At 37.1% G+C, this 23688-nt stretch overlaps 1 protein-coding gene across 1 annotated transcript; it reads right to left on the reverse strand.

Moving 5' to 3' along the window:
• Nucleotides 1–9990: 9990 nt before the first annotated feature.
• On the reverse strand, nucleotides 9991–15746 carry LOC133860226 (G-type lectin S-receptor-like serine/threonine-protein kinase At4g03230). Its single transcript, XM_062295870.1, has 8 exons — nucleotides 14422–15746; nucleotides 12963–13448; nucleotides 11709–11864; nucleotides 11274–11485; nucleotides 10979–11189; nucleotides 10623–10860; nucleotides 10378–10528; nucleotides 9991–10293 (listed from the first exon to the last, which is right to left on the reverse strand). Exons 1-8 carry the CDS (start codon nucleotides 15689–15691, stop codon nucleotides 9991–9993), a joined length of 3027 nt encoding a protein of 1008 aa, XP_062151854.1. The 5' UTR covers nucleotides 15692–15746.
• Between the last annotated feature and the right edge of the window lie 7942 nt (nucleotides 15747–23688).

The raw sequence follows: 23688 nt of genomic DNA on the forward strand, positions 1-23688 counted from the left end.
ATATCATTTCGACGCAAAGCTGCATATAGATGGGCAGTAAAAGCTTTGCGAGTATCTTGACCTCTAAAACTTAAAAATACAACGTAAGCGCACTGATGAATAGAAGACGAAAGGGAAGAGGAAGAGGCTCCGTGGAAGGCCGCCATGGAAGAAGTTATACTCGATCTATGCATGTATGCAAGACTAGTAGAAAAAAATTGCGAGAGTTGCAGAACTACCACAGCTCTGATTCTGCGTTGGATCATAATAAGAAGGCCAAGAAACTTCTTAGGGCCACTGCCCGATGCCGCGTTGCATCATAAAAAATAAAAATAAAATAATAAAAAAAAAAAAGGCCAAGAAACTTCTTGGCAAAATCCTAGCTTGTTCAATGAAACCGAAATCATAATTTATTATCACTAGCTCGTAACCCGTGCTATGCGCGGGATTCTTCTATATAATTTAGTTTCATAATAATAATAAAAAAAAAATTGGAAGAAGAAAAGCATAGAAAATATAGATAAAAAAATGAAAACTGAAAAACACTAATATAATATAATAGGGACAAAAATTTCTTATAAGAAATTTTTTACAACTCACATTTTAAAAAGACACGTATCCTTTAAACATGTGAGAAGCACATGTTTTTTTATTGATGCTATTTTTTTGGTACATGCTATTTAAATAACATATGTTTCTCACATGCTAAATGACATATGTCAATCTTATATGTAGATCGTAAGAAATTTCCTACAAACCGGTTTGTAGGAAATTTCTGTTCATATAATAGTGTTATCTTTTTTGTATTACGCAAAGTAATAAAAAACTACTCAATAAACATAATACGCTAAAAAATCATACCTCGTACAAAAAACAACCATAGGAAACTCTTTCTCACCATCATTTTCTTGAATTTAATGTAAAATTTACAAAAGATACAATAAGCAATTTGAATGAAAAATAATATATTAATTACATAAAAAAAATTAAAAAAAAAAAGAAGAAGAAGAAGAAGAAGAAGAAGAAGAAGAAGAAGAGAGGAAATGAAATAAGAGAACCATAGAAAATATAGACAAAAAAAATGAAAAATGAAAAATAATAATAGAATAAATTAAAGTTTTCTTTTCCATATATTTTTCTGGTTCATATGAAACCTTGAAAATCAATATTGTCTATCAATTAAGCACGTTAACAATGTGCATTATATATGAAAAAAAAAAAAATCAATGAACAATGTAAATTAAAAAATCGTCATACCTCGTACTCAAAACAACAATTAATGTAAACTCTCTCTCTCCATGGTTTCCTTGAATTCAATGTAAAATTTAGAAAAAAAAAAAAAAGAGAGAGAGAGAGAGAAAAAGAAAAAAGAAAAAGCAATTTGAACAAAAAAATAATATAAATTAGGAAATAGGGACAAAAAAAAAAATGTAAAGAAAGAACAAAATAATAGAAAATAAAGTAAAAAAAAAAAATGTAAAATGATAACCACTAATATAATAGAAAATAACTATTTTTTTATATACTTTTTCCAGTTCCAAAGAAATTTGTAGGTATAGGAAGAAACTACGGTTAGATAGATATTTTTTAATTCGACCATTATTCTTATATATAGCGTAAAAGAAACTACTTTTCCAACAAAAAAAAAAATAATAATATAAATTATCAATGCAAAAATAAGGATAGAAAATCAAATCAGAAAAATAGAGGCACATAAAATAAATACAAACATATTATTTACAATTTTATTGAACACAGCCCCGACAAACTTGAGAGGCAAACTAAAAAAAAAAAAGCTATAGCAATATTACAAACAAAAAGGTTCCAACAATAGCAAAAACTTCGCTCTCTTTGCTTTGAGCACCACTCTCCGGTAATGTAAACAACATTGCAGTTTTGCATAGCCACAAACCATTACTTCTCCATATATTTATTTGAGAAAGCGAGAGATATTGGAGTGACTTTTGACATTTCCCAAAGAAAAAAAAAAACTGACATTTGACTCTGTGAGTTTTAGTTTGTAACGGACATTTAGTGAGAGGGGAAGCAGTATTGGAGTAAAAGATTTTACTTGAAGGAAGAGAGAGAGAGGTAGAAATTAGTGAGAATTTAATGACAACAAAATTAAATGTTTCTATTCATTTTCTATTCAATGGAAGAGATTTGATTAGGAATATTAAACGCACCGTTTATTTCACTTGAAATATATGGAGCAGTTCAATTTTACTTTTTTTTTTTTTTTTTTTTCCTCTCTTTTTTTTTAGCACTACTCTCTGGTAATGTAAACAACATTGCAGTTTTGCATAACCACGAACCATTACTTCTCCATATATTTATTTGAGAAAGTGATAGATATTGGAGTGACTTTTGACATTTTCCAAAGAAAAAAAAAACTGACATTTGACTCTTTGAGGTTTAGTTTGTAACGGACATTTAATAGGAGGGGAAGCGGTATTGGAGTAAAAGATTTTACTTAAAGAGAGAGAGAGAGAGAGAGAGAGAGAGAGAGAGAGAGAGAGAGAGAGAGAAAGAAATTAGTGAGAATTTAATGACAACAAAATTAAATGTTTCTATTCAATGGAAGAGATTTGATTTATTTCACTTGAAATACATGGAGCAGTTCAATTTTACTTTTTTTTTTTGTTTTGTTTTGTTTTTTTGTTTTTTGTTTTTTGTTTTTGTTTTTTTTTTTTTTTTTTTTTCAGTTTTACTTAAAGGAAGAGAAAGAGGTAGAAATTAGTGAGAATTTAATGACAAAAAAAATTTGACGTTTCTATTCATTTTTTATTCAATATAAGATAGTTAATTAGTCATATTAAATGCACAATTTATTTACTTGAAAAACACAGACTGGTTTAGTTTTACTTAAATTACTAGTTTTTTACTCAAATGGTCGGTTCAATATTTAAAAAGTATGGATTTATGTCACGTGTCCTAATTCTAGGCCAACTCTAAGTTGGAACTCGGCTTTTAAATATATATGATATAATATGATATGTTTCAATAAAAATAAAATCCATATAATTTTGAACATTAAAAAAAGAAAGAAAAAATTCAAATTTAATGCTTAATTAACTCTTTAGTGTTTTAAAAGCATTTATATTCCTTTTGTGTACAATAATCAAATAAAATTTTGCATTTTTTGACTTTAAAAAGCAGAATAATACTTACAAAAAATAAGTGAAAATCGTAAAAATCACATAAAAGAAAAACAATCATCTCATAAAACATTTAAATGAATTAATATATAAGGCCCTTATTTTTAGTTTAATTCATATAAATTAAAACATGTTAAAATATTTGTTCACACAGCTACCTAACAGAATCACAAATTTTACTAGAATTACAATAAAGCCCCCAACTAAAAAATTCTAGTAAAACTTGAGCCATACAAAGACAAATTGTACATAGAAACAAGAGAAAATACAACACAAAGGCAGAAAACCCTAAATAAATCGCCGGCAGTGGAGTAGGGAGGCTGCTTCACCGAAGTGACGGCGCGTGTAGGACACGCGCCGCATCCGGACACACCCGGCCGAAGATCCAACGTCGGAGACCCCAGACGCCGCCAAGCGCAGCCAGAAAGTGCGGAGCGTGGCCTGCACGCGCAGAAAGAAAACAAAGACGCCCTGGCGCATGAGGGCGACGCGCCGAGCTCCGAGGACCTGCACGACCGCAGCTTCCAGCACCCAAGGCGGAACACGGCAGGCACCTCTGCTGGGTAGCGCGTGTCCACCAGGAGTCAACGGACATGCGTAGATCTGGCTTCGAAAATTAGAGAAAAACCAAGAAAGTCCGGCCAGAAACACGCTGTCAACGACACCGAAACCGGCCTCACTCCACCTTCGACTTCTTAAGAAGAGTCATCCTGCCAGAAACAGAAAGAAAACAAGAAAAAAACAAGAACAAACAAAGCCACCATAGCCAAAAGAGCTAGGGGCAAAACAACCACCACCGGTTCAACCGGGGGGAACAAAACTCTACAGTCCTAAAGACTGAGAGGAACAAAAAAACAGCCGGGAGGAGGGAGGCGAGGCCTCCCTCCCCGGCAAAACGGTTCTACAACGGGGAGGCTCTCTGGGTTTTTCTTGGAGAGGAAACGGGGAGAGAGAGATTCTATATGTGGGGTTGAGTCAAAAGCTGAAAACCTTATTTTGTTGTTCATTTATCTATCTCTTACTTTACTATAAATATTTCTTCTTTGTTTTTGTCTTGTTATTCTCTATTTTCTCATTCTCACGTGTGAATCTCTGTTCCCTGAAAGTTCTCTTTTCCTCTTTCACGTTTCTTTTCTTCGAGACTTCTAGTTGCTGAAAACTCATAGCTCCTCCACTTCATATTTTGTTTCTCTCTAAAATTGGAAACAAATCTTCCTTTATCCAAAAATCAAGTCTAACAAGAACACAACTCAAAATCCCTAAATCTATAAAACAAATAAATACCCACAACTAAGAAAAGAAATTTCCTACGAACCTGTTTGTAGAAAATTTCATACAATTCACATATAAGAGTGAAATGTGTCATTTAAACATGTGAGAATCACATATTTTTTTTTTTTTATTAATGCTATTAAAAAAGCATGTACATACTATTAAAACAATATGTGTTTCTCACATGCAAAGAGACATATATCAATTTTATATGTGGGTTGTATAAAATTTTCTGAAAATCGATTTGTAGGAAATTTCTGTCCCACAGCTAATTATCCTCTCCGGCCAAAACTCCCAAAAGAGAACCAACCAAAAAACATACAATCAAAATCTTCAGCACCCAACACAATTCTAAGGAAATTTCAAACACCCATTATTTTCCATAGCCAAAAACACCAAATACAATAAGATTATTTCTAAAATCATCAAGTAATTTAAAGTCAAGAAAAAAAATCTCACATTATTGTTCAAAAAAAAAAAAAAACTCACATTAGTATATAAAACACTTCTAACCTCAATTGTTAAAGTGTTGAAATCTGTTTAAGGAATTTGTAATGGAAATGGAATGAAAAAGGAAAAGAAATGGAAGAACAACGAAATCTGAATTGAAATGGATAGTTTGACGTGTCCAACCTCTTAGAATGATTCAAGGTGCTCAACCTCCAACTATAGAAGTAATCTTCTTACTTCTCAGATACATCTACAATCATACTCTTGAACCTTATATACACATATATAACCCCTAGCTAATCTAACAAAGTAACAACTCTGACAATTGGTTGAAACCAATTCTTTTCCAATAAAAAGGGTGTTCCCCAAGGGTTCTATGTGACTCTCTCGTTCTGCTCAGAGCCCCCCCCCCAAAAAAAATATGCTGTTGTCGGAGGAGGGAGGCCGCCTCCCTCCCCCAGGCTCGTTTGTGTCCCTTAGTCCGTGAGGACTAAGGTCTTTTGCTCTCCTCCCTGAGTTTCTCAGTGGAGGCTTGACTTCTCCCAGCCATTTGGGCTGTGGAGGTTTTGTTCCCCCCGGTAGAGCCGGTGGAGGCTGTCTTTCCCCTAGCCTTTGAGGCTATGGTGGCTTGTTTCTTGTGTTTTTGTTTTTGCTTTTCTCTTTCTTTCTTTTCATCTCAGGCAGGAAAGTTAAAATCAAGATGTCCCGCTTGGAATGTGGTGGCCATTCGTGTCTTTCAACGGCGGTTATGGCCTTTTCTTCAACTGTTTTCTTCGACTTTTTGGTGCCAGATCTACTCAACCCCGTTGCTTTCTTAAAGACACACGCCCCTCAGCCGCATTCTCCGACGTCGTCCGCTCCTTCTGCCGGAAGCACTGGTCACGCCGGTCATCAGAGTCCGGCGCGTGGTCTGCACATGCTAGAGAGCTCTTTGCTCTTTGCTCTTTGGCGCACGTGACAGCCACGCTTCACTTTTTTCTGGCCATGCACGGTGGGGCTGGGGGCTACGATGGCTGATCTACGGCTGGGTGGCACTAGTGACGGCGCATGTCCTCCACGCGCCATCGTCTCCGGCGGTTTTAGCCCCTGCCTCTACTGCCGGCAGCTTGATTTTTGTGGTTTCTGTTTGTTTGTGTTGTGTATTCTCTTGTTTCCTCCTGTACAGTCTACTTGTGTATTACTCAGATTTTATTGAAATTCTAGTTGGCTTGATGCTAGATTGGTCCTCTTTTATTTGAGAGTAAGTGTTAATGTAAGAGAGGCTCAAATGTAATTTTGGTAAGATTTGATGTTTCTGCTCAAGCAGCTGTTTTTTACGTCAGATCCTTCTGGCTTAGAATTTAAGGGGTCTTGTCCTTTTACTCATGATGTACTTTGCAGATTTTATAATAGCACATGTAATTTGTTCAAAAAAAAAAAACAACTCTTACAATTGAAATGGGCTTCGCTACTAACTACTAAAACCAAGCTCATCCAGCCCACTAATGCTACTGTTACATACCTCATTCTTTCTCCTCTTCTTTTTCTTTTCTTTTCTTTTCTTCTTCTGCTTCTCTCTCTCTCTCTCTCTCCTTCTTTCTCTTCTCTTCTTTTTCTGTTTTGTTTGGACTTCGTAACTACCGTGAAAGACACACGAATGAGGAGGGGTGAGTCATCTCCTACCACGCGTCAAACCCCCCAACGTCCACCCCTCTCTTTTTTTTTTTTAAAAAAAAAAAAAAGTACGAAGGAAAATACCCAAAAGCCCCTTCTGTTTTTGGGATATTACTTATATCTTTCTGATATTGTCTACTTTCTTTCGATGTGAGGAATTGAATGTCAATCTTACATGTCTAGGAGATTAATGAATGGAGAAAATGGTTTATGTGTATCTTTTTCCTCAAATTAGTTTCTTGTCTTTTGAAGGTTGCTGCTGTTAAACAATTGGATAGAAATGGTCTTCAGGGTAAAGGGGAAACATTTCTCTAAGTGGGTGACTGGTTGATGTTTTATCATATTTATTTTGCTATTGGTGATACCTGCTCGAGCACTTACGATAGAAATATAATCTCCGCCACCATCATCGCCATTGAGAATTTTGTTAGTCTTGGGTATAGTTTCTAAGAGGAAGTAAGATGCGATCATCAATTAATATATCTAAGATCCTGCTTAACATTTGTATTATATCTCTAAACAGAAATGTATAATTTTGATATCTTGAAATTCTTGAAAGTTTATACAGATTTGTCCTTGACCAATTAAGTAGATTTATGTTGAAATTTCAAAACAGATTTTAATAATATTTTAGCATACACAATATGCTTTAAGGATTAATTAGGAACAGATCTAACATTTTGGTGTATGAGTCTACGTGTCACTTTAAGTTGGAAGATGCAGTGAATTAAAGGTCTTGGCTAAGGCCTCAGCCCTAGGGCATTACGTACACTCCTAGGTTCCAAGCTCAATTCATCCAACCCACTAACCTCAACGCTTTCCATGCCTCTATGGGTTAGGGCTGAGCATGGGGCGGGGATGCTTTTTTTTTTTTTGCCCCACACCCTGCTAAAATTTTCCTGCATCCATGCGGGGCGGTTGGGGATGGGGAGGGGATGCACGAGGCGGAGATCAGCGGGGATTCTATACAGTTTCTGATCTGCACAAATTACACCCGCGAAGGTCACACACCAGACCAAAATTTGTGTCAAACAAAGAAGAACACAAGAACACCCATTAATCATCTAATCCATATCTTTTTCTTTTATAATACCTTGTCCAACTTGTAACCGACTGGTTGAACTAGTGACTCACAAACCCACTTCCTCACCCACTTCAATGCCTACTCTAGGTATCTAACTGTTCCACAGGTAACACAAAAAACAGCTAAATATAACCACAAGCAGCAACAAGAGTGAAGCCCCCGAGCGGCACTAGGGTTAGAAAAGATGAAGATTCTAGAAAAGATGAAAGTGAGCCAGTGAGGTGTGCAACTGTGAGGGACTGAGGGTATATTTTAGATTTTTTTTTTTTTTTTTTTTCTTGCAAGGTGGGGCGAGGCGGGTCCTCGGGGTTTTTTTAAAACCCCAACCTGCGCCCCGCCCCACACAGGTTGGGAAAAACTCAACCCGTACCCGCCAAAAAACACTTAAAACCTGTGTTTTGATGGGCAGGGCGGGGCGGGGTGGGTCATGCGGGTAGGGTTGGGTATGCAGGTTTACCCTCACCCCTACTATGGGTAATGAGCCTTTCCTTAATCACGCAAATATGAATAAGTTTGCTAAAATTTTAAGTTAATAAAAAATAATAAATTTTAATACAATCTTAAACAAATTAAATAAATCGTAATATGTGACCTGCTTAAGGTTTGCCAAAAAAAAAGCCCATCTAGGACGCCTTTGCCGCATTGTACTCTTGTGCTGCTGATGCCTTGGCATCTCGAGATTTATGGTGAAATTTATGCTCCGTTTGTTTCGGCGTAAAATGATTTCTGGAAAATGGTTTCGGCATTTTTCGGTGTTTGGTAAAGGCGAAAATAATAGTCAACCGAAAAATGATTTCTGTTTGACAAAAAATGCTTAGTAAATTTCGAAAAATGATTTATGATTTTTAAAAGCGTAAAGCATTTTCCGAAGACGCCAGACGCATTCGACCCCGATTAAACAACACATTCGACCTTTACTTCAAGCAGTCGACTATCATTGAAATCTTGCCGGTACCGAAATCCGATAGCATCCGATCAATATCGCCGGAATCCGGCCATCTTCACCGGAATCCGGTCAATTGAGATTCCGGCGACCGTATTTAGGCCATGTGGCTGGAATCTACCAGAACGGCTGGATTTGGCCAGAAAAGCCAGATCTGTGAGAGAAAGGAAAGGAATTTTTCGTAAGCGAACGATGAAAAGAGAGGGATTTTTCTCTCACTTTCTTGGCTCTGAACTGTGAGAGAAAGGAAAGGAAATCGACTATAAAACCGGAGAGTGATAGAGAAGTGAAAAAAATAAAATAAAAGAAAATGATTAAAAAATAATATTTTAACAAATTAGAGAGTGAATTGTTGGGGCTTACAATGAAAAGTTGGCAACTAAATTTTTTTTTTAAAAAAATGGTATTTTAAATAGCTAAAATAAAAACTATTGACGGAGGTGCTCTAACGCAATTCCAGTCTTCCCTAGTCTGACATATAAAAAGCAGCACAAATATGGGTTAAAACTCCTAATGATGAAAATTGTCCGATCGTAAATTGGCATGAGCTGGAGAATGTTTGACGCACCTGTAGCCTGCAGGTAGAATTTGAGTGGAGAGTGTCTTTCAGTAATTGGAAGTGTTTTTACCTATGTCAATGGCCGCTCAAATATTGGCCCATAACAAAGTAACTTTCTTGCTCAATTTGTATTGAGGTAAAGTATATATATTTTTTTTCTTGTAGTATAATATTTTTAACGAAATAATTTTCAGAAAAAAAACAATCTTTTTAAAAGAAATTTTCAGCATTTGGCATTTGGCTCGTACGAAAAAATTACCAACGACAAAAAACCATCGAAGACGAGATTCCAACGACGGTGGCGGCTAAAATCCAACAACACTGTCCAAATTCTGGCCAATTCAAATGGCCAATTTCATCGCAATCTGGCGATGGTTGCTGGATTTTGGCGACGGAGGCTAGGCCAGAATCCAGTTAGTACTGCCAAATTCCAGCAACCGAATCCCCAAATCTGGAGAACTTCGGTTGCAGATTCAGGCTGTCAAAAACTCCAATGCCCGACAGTGGCGGATTCCTACAAACGTGCATACAAGAATGAAGAGTTTTAATACAGAAAACGATTTTCAATTTTTTAAACTATAAATTGTTTTCTAAAAATTGAAGAGGCATTTTCGGTCAAACTTAAAATGATTTTTACTAATCATCATTTTCGGTTGCACCAAACGCCAAAAAATACAGAAAATATTTTACGCCAAACAAACAAAGCATAAGCAAAGGAATGATGAACCCAACGATCCAAAATATGAGATTTTTCAGGTAAGCACCGTATCTAAGAGCAGCTTTACTCTACTAGAATTGATATCAAATGTTTGGTCCACTAGAATTTTTGCAAGTCTAATAGATGACAGACTCATGATAACTTTCATTGCCAATTTGCCATAAGCTGGCATTATCATGTTTCTTCCACAGTACTACTTGTTAATTCCGTACATGTATCAGGTTTACTAGAAGAAGTAGCTTTGCTAGAAAGGCCTCTCCATGAAACAAATGCCGGCTGTTTTGGAGTTGGAATTGTTGCAACTTCACTGCCAAGCATGGTAATAACATTTGACATGGTGGGTCGGTTTTTTGGGTCTTCTTGTACGCATAAGAGTCCAACATTCACGCACTTCACAAACTGATCTGCATTGGAAACTTCATGTAGAGTCGGGTCCATTAAATCTAACACCTTCATTTCACCCCATAATCTCCATGCCTATGACATTTTAAAATCAGAGTTTTATATGCAGTATAAAATAACTAAGGAAATTAATGATTGCAAGAAATTAAACACACTTACATAGCCTATAAGGCTCATGGCTAGTTCTGACTCATAAAATCCTGTATTCTTTTTTCCACTAATAATCTCAAGTAGAATTACACCAAAGCTAAAAACATCAGATTTAATTGAGAAAAGTCCATCTAATGCATACTCCGGAGACATATAACCACTGCATGCATGCCAACATATTTAATCAGTGGATAACACAAGCACTTGTATATTATTTATGAAAATAGAGTTGGGGGATTGAAATTTGTTCTTACTATGTTCCAACTACTCTAGTTGTATTTGCCCCTGTTTCTTTCCCTCCAATAATCCTTGCCAAGCCAAAGTCAGATATTTTGGGGTTCATCTCATCATCTAAAAGAATGTTGCTGGTTTTCAAATCTCTATGAATGATCCTCAATCTAGAGTCGTGGTGAAGATAAAGAAGCCCACGAGCAATTCCCAAAATGATGTTGACGCGCATTTCCCAATCCAAACACATGCTTCGCTTTTGATCTTGCAAGTTTTCCATTTTCCATTCAAAGAACAGGAACAGTGTCAAGAATAGTAACAAATCAACTTTTACTCAAACAAGATATATACAAGAGATTAGGAATTCAGTTTAGAGACCAACCAAATATAAATGAGTCTAAACTTTTATTGGGCATGTACTCATAGAGTAAAATCTTTTCATCTCCATTTATGCAATATCCCCGAAGTCTAACAAGATTTCTATGTTGAAGTTTTGCAATCAACACCACTTCATTTTTAAATTCTTGTAAGCCTTGTCTTGAGACATTTGAGAGCCTTTTTACCGCAATTTCTTGACTTCCTGGAAATAAGCCCTGAGAAACCATACTCACAACGTTACCAATAACCAGATACTAGTTTACGTAAACACTAACACTAGTTAATGCTACTAAAATTACCTTGTAAACAGGCCCATAGCCCCCCTCTCCGAGCTTGTTTGCATCTGAGAAGCTATCTGTAGCTGCTAGAATGCCTTCCAAATCAAAAAAGGGTACATCTATGCCTCTCTCATCTTCTTCGCTGAACTCACCCGAGCCCATTAAGTCATTCAGATGTCTTTCACTATCTAATGTGCGAAGTACTCGATTTCTTTCATTACTTCTTCTGTTGTCTGAGTTTAGTAGACAACCATATGTATCAATTACACTTGCATGATAATTAATTATATGAAAGAGCTAAGAAATGGCTTCATTTTGATTCAAATGGAAAATACATATTGTGCACAATAGAGTAATTTTGTTAAAATCACCAAATATTCTAAAATTTTAAGTTGATAGAAATTGATGAATTTAATCATTTCATTTATAATCTAACATTTTTCGAAAAGCAGTTACCTTGTCTCCTAGCTATCTTTCTTCTCCACAAATATATACATACAATTGTTGCACTTGCGAGAACAAACACTTCTATTAGAGAAATCAAAACAATTAGAGTCAACGTCGACATCTTTCCTTTTGAATGCTCTTTTGAAGTCTGAGGATAATCACCTGCTACAAGACCTGATTGAAAAATCAAAGTGATAAGTTAAATTATAATGTCTGTTAATGTTAGTACAAGGTAAGCGCGATACGAAAAGCCTGAACCTGGCAATAAGCTAAAAAGGATTTGAAAGTTCTATAAAACCCTTGAAATTTCTATTGTACAATTAGAAGTACAAATTATACGGAAAGGAAAATAAAACTTTTAGAAAGCTGCACAAATCTTGAGTTGAATAGGAAAATTTTTTCTTAACACCGATGAAATGCAATAGAGATCGAAAGAGGTTCGGGGTTTGATTATCGCAACTGATTTTTGAGAACCATACTATGTACCGACAAGCCTCTAAGGCCCGACTACTTGGAAGCTAAAAGAGGCCTAAAATATGTACATACCAACAAGGCCAAGACTAAGCTAGGACCAAGCTCAACAAACAAATTCACACCATGTCCAAGATTGACAATAGGAGGATGTACGTTCGTCTCAGTGGGACTCACCACAGTCGATCCCTTCTCCCACCAAATCAGATAACAACCTTCCACGCCAAAAATCACCCCAAAAATGGCCATATATATATATTCCCTAAACAAAAACACCAGCTGGAGGCCTCTAAAGCCCTAGGTGAGAGAGGGCAGGAACATCAGCCTATATATATATATAGAAGACCAGGCAAAACCCCTCCATCAGCCAGGCAATGATTCTAAAAAAACCTACTCACATGCACTCACACCCATCACTGACCATTGCGCACCACCACACTACCAAAGGCAATTTCTCACACCCAACGCACTACCACATCCACATACATACTCTTACTACCTTTAATCTAGATTTACTAGCTTTGCTCTCTATCAATAAAGGATTTTACTATTTTAGGTGTCAGAGTGCATCTGGTCTTATGGGATTGGTGGGCTTTTTTACTACCTCTCCCTTATTTTGTAGATGAACTCCTTCCCAGAACGCGGCTTGAGGTCACTCAAGATGCTTGAACCAACAAATTTAAAAACGGAAAACAAAATATCAATAGGACAGGATCCTCCTAGCTGTCTAATTCTTTCTTCACTAACATGGCAATCTCAATCTACCATAGGCACATGAAATAGTTTCCTAACCTTTAGTACAATTTAAATTTGAGCCATCCCATTGGAAGCTTCCATTGCAAAGGCACCTCTTCTTTCCATCTGTTCCTCTATTGCAAGTTGAATTTGGCCAGTCCTTGCAGTCTCTGGATGAAGTACAGCTTGGCTCGTTTGCGGTCTTCCAACTAATCTCTACTTCAGCTTCAACGCCAGAACTAAAGTTGCCAGATTCAGGGATATACCTCGTGCTCTTAATAAACGGCAATGAGTCATTGAGAAGTTGAGTTGCACTTGAATTTCTATCATATCCTACTTGTTTGACTTGGATGACAAATGTTCGTGTACTTGGATCGATACTGGCTACTCGATAGGTGCCATTGGGAGCCTTGAAGCTAACCTGGCCTGTGGAACTGTTACAATCAAAATAGAAGTACATGCCGTCGCCGCAATTTAGTCCGGTGCTCAGCGGATAGGGGATCAAGTTTGTGCCACAAGGCTCACAATTCCTAACCGAAGATTCTGCATAGGAATAACATTTGGAATAGTAATTAAACACTAAATGATGAGCTTTGGCCCTTGTTGTATTTAAAATTAGAAATAGAAATTAAAATTTGATCTTAAGGTGCATTACCCAGTCACTTTCTTTAAAAATTATTAATTTGTCTCCACCAATTTTGACCAATATTTTTTCAGGTTATAATGAAGCCCATAAATCCTAATTCAGATCATGAACGACATCCGTACCATACTATATGGCTAAAGCAGAAACACAAGCTCATACACTGAGCATTGCTTGCTTTAAAGCAATCGCTTAGTATGATTTGTGCCTTATAAATGTTATCTTGACTTTTTCTTTTTCCTATACAGGACTCTCTTCTTCTAAGGCTCTCTAAAATTTTACATTTAAAACATTTTCAAACCACAAACTATATATATATATATATATATATATATATATATATATATATATATATATATATATATATATGATACATTGTCACCCCAATAAACAACTTCTGACCACCTTTATCCACGTGACAACTTTTACTTTTGCATTTTTTTTTTTAGAAAAAAAAAACCCCTAAAACTAGCTAAAGAACCATCTTGTCTATATGTGACAAAAGATCATATTTCATATATATATATATACAAGTCAAGTACTTCTGTAAATACCCCGACAGCCCAGGGGTGACAAGTGATCCTCTACACGTAGACAAAGTTATTTATTCAAATTGTCTTACAAAATTGAACAGAACTATGGATTTTGAGGGTAATGTAATGTCATAATCAAGAATAAAAAGAAAGATTAGTGCTATGATTTTAAAAATCCGTACCAACAGAGGTGGTTTCTCACTTCCTTTTTGACATCAATGATGATTTTTTTAATTTCCAAAAAATTGCATTTACTAAATTAGCCAGATCCGTATCTATGGATGCAATTCAGCTATTGAATTAATCCAAGCATATATATTCCAATGCGTAAAAGGAGTACCTATAACAGATTTTGCCACGCGGACAGAGAGGTTACGACCACCGTTTGTGTACTCCTCTTGAAGATTACTTAGATTCTCAGTCCAAATCCAGCAGATGTCGGTTAATGAATAAGCTTGATACAGGCTGGAGTTAAGGCACTGCTTTCTGCATTCTGTTTCATTGTTTGCATCATAGATACGAGAGTCTGGGTTGTTCACTTTCATCATCTTTAAGTTCAAGAACATGTCGCTGTTGTCAGATGATGTCGAATTTCTATTGCACCCACCCAAAAAATCTCCAGAATCCCAATTTGCCGGGTTGGTAGGCTGAAACCCGGGCAAACATTTGCATTTCAACCTATTGTTAATACTGCAGCTGCCGAATTTCCCACAAGCATTGTAAATGCTACAATTGTCTTCCGGCTCCCTCCATATCATAGACCAATTTCCCTTGTCCGCATCCCATTTCAGATACTGTAATTCCCCATTATAATTCATCACTAACCTTGTGTAATTATAATCCAGCAGCAGTTGTGCTGAGCTTTTTGGCGGAAGTGGGTATTTGGTCTGGTTTAGGCTCTTGCTGAAATTTGATAACAAGTAGGCTATGGCATAGGGCATTAATTCATCTGTGCTCGACAACTTGCCTGACATCCAACTTCTCCAATAATCGAGTCGTCCAAGCCTTTTTGTGATTACGTAGTGGCCTGATTCTTCTTTGTATTGCTTAAACGTGAACCCCCCACTTCCCGGGTCAACATCACCTGCCCATGAAGTCAACGTCAGGCTTTCATTCATCTTCATACCTGGAAAAAATGTATCAGTTGGATTTTGGAAGCTCTCCCACCGACTCGTCGCCAACTGATCATCACCATCATCGCTTAAGACCAGGTTTCCAGAATCCATGAGCTTCACAGTTCGATTTGCAGACGAAGAAATCTCAACACTTGTATTCCAATAAACGTCTCCAGTAGTATTATCCCATACCTTAAGATTGCCATCTTCTGCAATTCCAAAAGAAACTCCCGTGGAACCGTTAAGTACTGGTTTGTCTCTGTTGGCAACCCATACAAATGTTTTTTGATCCCATTCGTGATACCATATCCCGACATAGCTTTTGTTGCTAGCGCTTCCCGTAGTGTTAAAGAATCCCAGTTCAAACCGTCCTCCACTGGAGACGAGCGTTTCTCCATGCTTTAAAGTTATCCACTCGCCATGCTTTAAGGTGTCTTTAGCATAGCAATCCACACGACAGGAACACAACAACAGTATGTACAAGCAAAAGATCATGAAAGACAGCAAGCAATTACTTGCAGACAATATGCAGTTGAGTTTTCTTCTTTGGCTTACCATTACTAATAAAGCGTGCAGGTAACTAATTTAATTGAAATTCTCTCTCATTTCAAGCATACAGAGGATTTCCTGGTACAAAAATGCTGCGATGTTCTTGCATGCTTTCTAAACAATAAGCTTCAACGGCGGAGATAGGGGGTACGGGGAAGAGCACCGGCTGCCTGCTACGCTGAAGACTGAAGCGAGAATTGAAGAAAATCGCAATCCTCCAAACTAATTTGAAAGACATTTCTCCAAACTCACACTAATAGATGCCAAGTGTCCTCTGACATGTGAGAGAGACAGAGACGTGTTTTTTAACCTCCTTGACACCGTTAACTCCCCCCACTAACGTTTCTAACATTTTCTCACCCAATAAAAAACTTTAACTTTCTGATTACGAAACACTCTATTACATTACCGATCAAATAACTTACAAAAAACCATAAATAGTGAATTAAGGTAATGATGTTCTAATACGAATCTAAAACTTAAAAAAAAAAACCAAAAAAAAATTGTTCATGTTCCTTTGGCTGACGAGAAAACCCAGGAAAAACAGGAGAAATTTTACGTAGAACTGCGGATAGATTGAAAACTAGCTTACATCAAGAAACCAAATACTCGAACTATACGCAAATTAGGAGGTGGGTTTTACTCCCAAGGTCCGAAATGATGGGAAACAAGAAAGAATTTGAAGAAGAATCTAAGACTCGAAGTTCCGGATTCGTTTCTCGATCTCCCCCTTTCTTCTCACAGTTTCTGAACAACCAAGGGGCCTTAATGCCAACTTTTTAAGTTCTAGATTCATATTAGAACATCATTACCTGAATCTGTTTATGGTTTTTGTAAGCTATTTGTTGGGTAATGTGATAGTGTTTCGTAATTACAAAGTGAAGATTTTTTTTAATTGGGTGAGAAAATGTTAAGAGAGGTAAGAAATTGTTACAAACGTGATCATCCCTGTGAGTTCTCTATTTCAAAATTTTCACCAAAATTTGGTGAAAAATTCAAAAAGTCTAACTTCAATAAATTCACTATAATTTCCCTTTTTTGGTTCTGGTTAGAATTTCACTTTAAATTTGGCTCACAAATTTCATGAGATGTTGAATATTTTATTATTTTTCTCATTTCATTTCACTTCACTTTTCACTTTTCTTCTCTCCTCATTTGTTAGGTCATCTCCAGCAGAAGTTTCATTTTAACCAAAAAGTCATATTTGACTATTTTTACCACTTTTTCTTCGTCCAACAGAATGGCCATTATAATTTTTTCCTTAACTTCATCAACAGTGAATAGCCAGTAGTGGCTATTCACTGTTCATCTGTTTCTGAATTTTTTAGTAATATTTTCTCCCTCTCTATCACTCCACCTCCACCCGCATCCCTCTCCTTCTTCGTTCACCCACTTCCCTCTCCCTCACTTCTCATCTCTGCTGGTCTCCACCGAGTCCGCCACTTCGACGCCATCATTGGCCACCAGAGACCTCCGTTCCAACCTCGACAAGAATCCAATGCAATCGGTGCTCTCCCTCTCTATCACTCCATAGCGCCTCCCCTCCGTCCCCGACCAAGCGCCACACCAAGATCTCCGTCATTGGGGCTGGCAATGTGGACACAGCCATTGCCCAAACCGAAATCAACTGAAACGCATATTCTAAAACAACCAAAATCAACCGAAAACAACCAAAATCATCACCGCAACCAATCGATGTTTTCTCTCCCTCATCACACGTTTCTTTGGCCACCAGAATCCCGCCCCTAGCTTCGCCGGTGTCCACCCAGTTCCATCCACCAGCGATCGGACCTCTGATCATCCTCTGGGTCTCACAGGTCGCTCGGGTATTCTCCCGATTTCTCTCGATCTCCCACCGTCACTCTCTCTCTCTCGATCTCCATCTCCATCTTCTCTAGGTCGCACGGTGAGGATGGTGGTTTGATCTGAGCCTTCCAGAAGGGGCTCCGCCTCCTGGGCGAGGATGGCGTTCTCGACGGGTTGGGGTTGGGGACCTGGGGTTGGGCTCGGGTATTCTCCCGATCTCTCTCAATCTCCCACCGTCACTCTCTCTCTCGATCTCCATCTCCATCTTCTCTAGGTCGCACGGTGAGAATGGTGGTTTGATCTGAGCCTTCCAGAAGGGGCTCCGCCTCCAGGGCGAGGATGGCGTTCTCAACGGGTTGGGGTTGGGGACCTGGGGTTGGGGAGACCGGAGAGTGAGATGGAGACCGGAGAGTGAAAGAGAAATAAATAAATAAATAAAAGAAAATGATTAAAAAACAATATTTTAATGAAATGAAGAGTAGAATAAAGAGTATTGTTTGAGTGTTTTTAACTGTTGGAGTTGCTAAAATAAATATTTGTAGTTTTTGAGTAGCTACTTTAACTTTAACTGCTGAAGATGGCCTTAGGAGTGGTTGCTTAAAACCAATACAAAAAATTAATATTTAGTTGAAATAGATAAATACTTGAAGAGTTTGGTGTATGAAGTTTGTTAAAAGTGATAGATAAAATAACAAAGGTAGATTGTTTAGTTAATATTTGGAAAAAATTTGGAGAGTTCACTAAAAATGGTCTTAGTGGAGGAGTTAATGGTGTTAAGGAGGTTAAAAAAGAATACGTGACACTCACATGGTGGATGACACTTAACATGTGAGAGAAAACACTTAGGCTTTGTTTGGTTTGCGGATTGACTATTCAATTAAAAAAATAAATAACTATTCATCGGAATAGAAGGTAATGGAATGAAATGGTTATTTATAATATTTAATTTGGTAATAACTCATATACTTTAATTGGAATCCAATCAAAATTACTAAAAAAAATTCATGCATTATATATATATATATATTTGAAAACTAGTGGGTGGTTGTGGCTAACCCCGAGGCCCATCGGAGGTAGCCTAGCCACTCCAGACGAGAACGAGGGTGGCACAATGGCGTCGAGAATGGTCGCACCACCCCCATCACCATATGTGGTTGGCTGACCACCCCAATACCAATAAGTGGTTGGCCAGCCAATGTAAAGAGGGTTAGTGTTTCGTTTTTTTTCTTTTTTTTCTTTTTTTTTTTGAAAAGAATTAAAAGAAAATAAAAAAAATCAGAGTAATTTTTTCTAGAAAATTTAATCTATTCTCATTGGAAAAGGTGTTGTTTTAAAAAATGAGAGAAATAGGTATTTATCTTCGTAAAAGAATAATTATTTCAATAGAATTAATTATTTTAAAAACTAGACCCTTACAAAAAAAATAAAAACGACCGTTCCATAAAAATAGTCAATTTATTTCAAACGAAACCTTAACATTTATTAAATTGGTTGGGAAGAAATTGCCGAGAAACTGATGTGGAGGAAATTTCTCTCTTTCAAGCTAGCTATGTCAGCGTGATTGAGACTATTGAGTAGGTGTTGGCCGTATGGACTGTGGCTTACAAGGACGTACACCTGTTTTCTATCAATCACTACACTTTTACACGAACCCATTAAAAATTGAGACATGACTCTTGCATTGTTCAACTGTTATACGGATCCGGCTTCCATGTGACATCCATGTTGTCACATGGTGCTGTGAAATTTTGTGTGTTCTTTACATTTTGCGAGGTTGACATTTTCTTTATCCAGTTATAAATGCGTTCATTTCATTTTTGTTTTTTCTTAACTGTTTCTCTCTCTGCTTTACTCCGTTACAAACCAAGCTTTTCAAGCTTGCCTAAGTCCCTCTCTCCTCCATCTATAAGCACATATACAGAACCCACCAAGTCACCATTTTGGTTGAATAGAGAGGGCATAATTATCTTTTTCATATTTTTACAATATGTGAAAAGAGATATCCTTATTTTTATACTAAATAAATGAAAAGGATTCAAATTCTGAAAAGCTTGGTTTGAGAAAAGCAGAGAGAGAAACAGCAAACGAAAAGTAAAAATGGAAGTGAATGCCTTTATAGCTTGTAAAGAAAATATATTAAAAAGGAAAAATGCCAACTTGGCAAAATGTAGACCACAAAAAATTTTACAGTACCTTGCGGTAGTTTTTGGGAAATGCTAAATGTATAACTCCTTTGTACAACTTAAACACAACCCACTCACAAGTGTGTGAGCCTCACCCCATTGTGAATGAGGGTTGTATCCATATTGTGATGGAGTTATACCCCAATTATGTCCTGTAGTTTTTTACTTTTGCATGGAAGTCAGATCCATATTATACAGGATTTAAGAGATATGGATAAGTTTCATGTAATGGGTTCTATTACATGAGTTTCACATAAAACCTATTCCATGTCTCTTGCACAACTATTGTGCAGGTTATATTTTTGTTAAAAATTATTAAATTCGGTCAACATCTCTACGACAATTTCATTAATAATGATTAATAAAAATTTAATATATAAAATAATTTTAAGTTGTTAAATTTGTTACAATTATTATTTTATTATTATTTTTTGTTGATTAAAGTTTGTTTAATTCGATCCAGCCATCCAACCATCGCAGTAGAAAAGAAATCAACAGCCGAATTTAATGAATTTTTCTATCTTTATTATTATTATTATTATTATTATTATTATTATTTTAAGTATTTATGTTTTTGCTATTCTTTTCTTATACGTTTTTGAAAAATAAAAAATAATAATGAAAAATTGTTGCATAGCAAAGGCTATATGGGCTACTTAAAACAAATATTATCTCCCAACACCAGAGTGCCTTCATTTTTGGTCACCTAATTACTGACAATAACTTGGTGGCATATGAAGCTCTCCATACTATGAATACTAGGATGAAAGGGAAAAAAAAATGCTATATGGCTATTAAGTATGACATAACTAAAGCTTATAATAGGGTAGAATGATCCTCTTTGAAAGAGATGGTGAGGAAATTGGGTTTTGTGAAGCGTTGGATTGCATTAATCAAGAGTTGTGAAACAACAATTTCCTATTCCATTCTTATTAATGGTACTCCATTTGGACAAGTGACTCCTTCTAGGGGTCTAAGGCAGGAGGACTCGTTATCTCCATATTTATTTCTTCTTTGTGCGAGGGATGGAAGAATTACAGGGATTCCAATTTAAGCAGGTGAGTTCAAATTGAGTCATCTTTTCTTCACTGATGATAGCTTACTCTTTTGTCGAGCAAACTTCATGGAATAGGGGAATGTCTTACAGCTGCTTCACACTTATGAGCAAGCTTCAAGACAGAAATTCAACAGTGAGAAGACTTTCATTTTTTTTAGCAGAAATACCCGCAGTGAATTCAAACATCATATATGTTCCTTAGTGGGGATCCCTGCAAATTCTAGTTTGTAGAAATATTTGGGTCTTCCAGCTTTAGTGGGTCGTTCTCAGACCCAAACCTTCTTGGGGAAACAAAGTCGAGTGCAAAGAAAGCTGGTTGGATGGATAGAGAAGCTACTCTCTCCGGCGGGGAAGGAAATCCTTATCAAAGCTGTTATCCAGGCAATCCCTACATATAGCATGAGCATTTTCCAGCTTCCTAAGCAGCTTTGCAAAAGACTTAATTCTTTGATGGACAGGTTTTGGTGGAGGCATCAAAAGGAGGGTAAGGGTGTTTCGTGGATGAGTTGAAAAAAAGTTGAGCTTGTCTAAACAGCTTGGAGGGTTGGAGTTCCGAGATTTGGAAGCTTTTTAACTTAGCTTTGCTTTCAAAACAAGGATGGTGACTAGTCCAATATCCTAATTCTTTGGTAGCCTGTATTTTGAAGGAAAAACATTTCCCTGCTAGTGACCTTTTGAATGCACAGTTAGGCAGCCGCCCCTCGTTTTTATGGCGGAGTATTTTCCACGCTAGGGCTGTTTTAGAAGCAAGTTTGGTGTGGAGAGTGGGCAACAGAGAGAATATAAGGATTTGGGTGACAGGTGGCTTTCTTTAGCTTCCTTGAATTGTATTCGATCTTCTGTGAGAGAGCTGGATCCAGAGTTTGATTCATTCTATCTTCGAGCCGACTGAAGCTAGTAGCATTTGTGTTATGGTCTTGAGCCCACTTCAACAACCCAATAAACTGTTGTGGAAGGGTACCAAGATAGGTGTTTTCTCGGTAAAAAGAGCTTATCATTTAGAGACTATGAGAATATCCTAGATGATAGGAGAGTGTTCTACTTTTAGGGATGACCAAGGCTTGTGGAAGACTTTATGGGCTTTGAAAATTCTTGCAGTGCTGAAGCTCTTTGTATGGAAATTGTGTCATAATTTGCTCCCAACCAAAGCTAAGTTATTTAGCAAGAAGATTATTCAAGACCCATCCTGCCTGTTGTGTCTAGATGTTGTTGAGACTAGTTGCCATATCTTGTGAAATTGTCCTTCTTCCATGGCAGTGTGGAAATATTGTAGTAGACGTGTTCAAAAGCTGTCGATAAATGCAACTAAGGGGAGGAATGTCGTTAAGGAATTGTTGGCCAAGCTCAATGAAGAGGAGATTCAAGAAGTATTCACAATGGATCGACTGATCTAGATGCGCAGGAATTCATTTGTTTTTGGGAGGGACTTCATCCCCCCAGGGGAAAAACCTGGAGCGAGGTTGATCAAAATAAATTGGGACGCTGCTCTTGATGTGCCACAAAAATGGATGGGAGTCAGAGTGGTTCTACGAAATGAGGCCGGGGTGGTTGTGGCAGCTATGGCGAAGCTCATCCCCATCATAGTTGATCCTACTAAAGAAAAATCCATGGCTGCGTGGCAAGCAATGCCGTTTTGTTGTCACTTGAGGCATCAAAGGGTGGTTCTTGAAGGAGTCTCATTACTAGTAGTTTTGGCTTTGCGACAAGATTCCTCTTGTTGGAGTGGTTATGGTCAATTGATTGAAGATGTCATGGTTCGACTTCATAGCCTTATGTATTATGATGTGAGGCATGTTCGACAGGAGGCCAACAAAGCTGCCCATTGAATGGCCAATGTAGCCTTGTCACAGTTTTTAGATAACTTTGGGTAGAGGAATGTCCTCCATTTATCCAGAGTATTGTACTTGCGGAGCAAGATATTTCATTTGACTAATGATATCATTTATCATTATTTTTCAAAAAAGAAAACAAAAAACAAAAAACTGCCCCGAGATAGTGAAAGCCAATCTCCCGAATCCACAGCTCCAACATTATTATATACATATTGAAAAATTATTTTAATTCCATTGCATAGCAAAAGAATGGCTTATACAAAAGAATAGATGACATACACGTCACAAGCCATAGACAATATACTCAAAAGAGCAGACACCCATGATCCAACCCATCACAACTGTCGCGTCAGGCTTCAGTTGTAATACCCCAAATACAATGCTACTGGATCGTCGTCTATCTTAGATGTTCCTGCAGCCACAATGTTTGCACGATTGTGGGGTTAACCACATCCGTACAGGTGAAAGTATGAGTTCACCACCTCAATAATAAATTACTGAGGTCTTAATGGTATAAGCCTCACTAAGTTTTCACATAAAATAACATTTTACTTAATCTCTTGTTTACAATAACATTTATTGTTTTGGTTATGAAAACATGTATCTTGAAATCACATCAGGGTAGATTGAGTAAACACATACACAACGTAACAATATTGTTCTTATTCCAAATGCTCACATACAAATTCATACTATATCTTAATCATCAATTCTTAACTATATCTCAATCGACAATTTATACTATATTGACATGTCATAAACATCACACTCATAAAGACAATGTCATACATGCTCATACTAGTTTCCGTTCATTTACTCTCTGTTGCCAGGTACCGTGAGACGTGAACCCCCACATAATTATTTCATTTACTCCCTGCCAGGTACCGTGGGCCGTGAACCCCCACTTAATTAATCCATTTACTCCCTGTTGCCAAGTACTGTGAGACGTGAACTCCACTTAATTAATCCATTTACTCCTTGTTGTCAGGTACCGTGGGACGTGAACCCCCACTTAATTATTGTCTATCCATGCTGTTCTTGTTTCATGTTCCATGCTCATGCTCA

This window comes from Alnus glutinosa, chromosome 2, assembly GCF_958979055.1.
Source record: "Alnus glutinosa chromosome 2, dhAlnGlut1.1, whole genome shotgun sequence".
Taxonomy (NCBI): Eukaryota; Viridiplantae; Streptophyta; class Magnoliopsida; order Fagales; family Betulaceae; genus Alnus; species Alnus glutinosa.

Excerpts from the sequence above, each read along its gene's own strand:
- LOC133860226 (XM_062295870.1), bottom strand. The coding sequence starts at position 15,691 with ATGATCTTTTGCTTGTACATACTGTTGTTGTGTTCCTGTCGTGTGGAT. Across the intron at positions 11,865-12,962 it reads AAATTTAAATTGTACTAAAG|CAGGTGATTATCCTCAGACT; the intron begins GTTAGGAAACTA and ends CAGGTCTTGTAG. Across the intron at positions 11,190-11,273 it reads GCTATGGGCCTGTTTACAAG|GGCTTATTTCCAGGAAGTCA; the intron begins GTAATTTTAGTA and ends ATGGTTTCTCAG.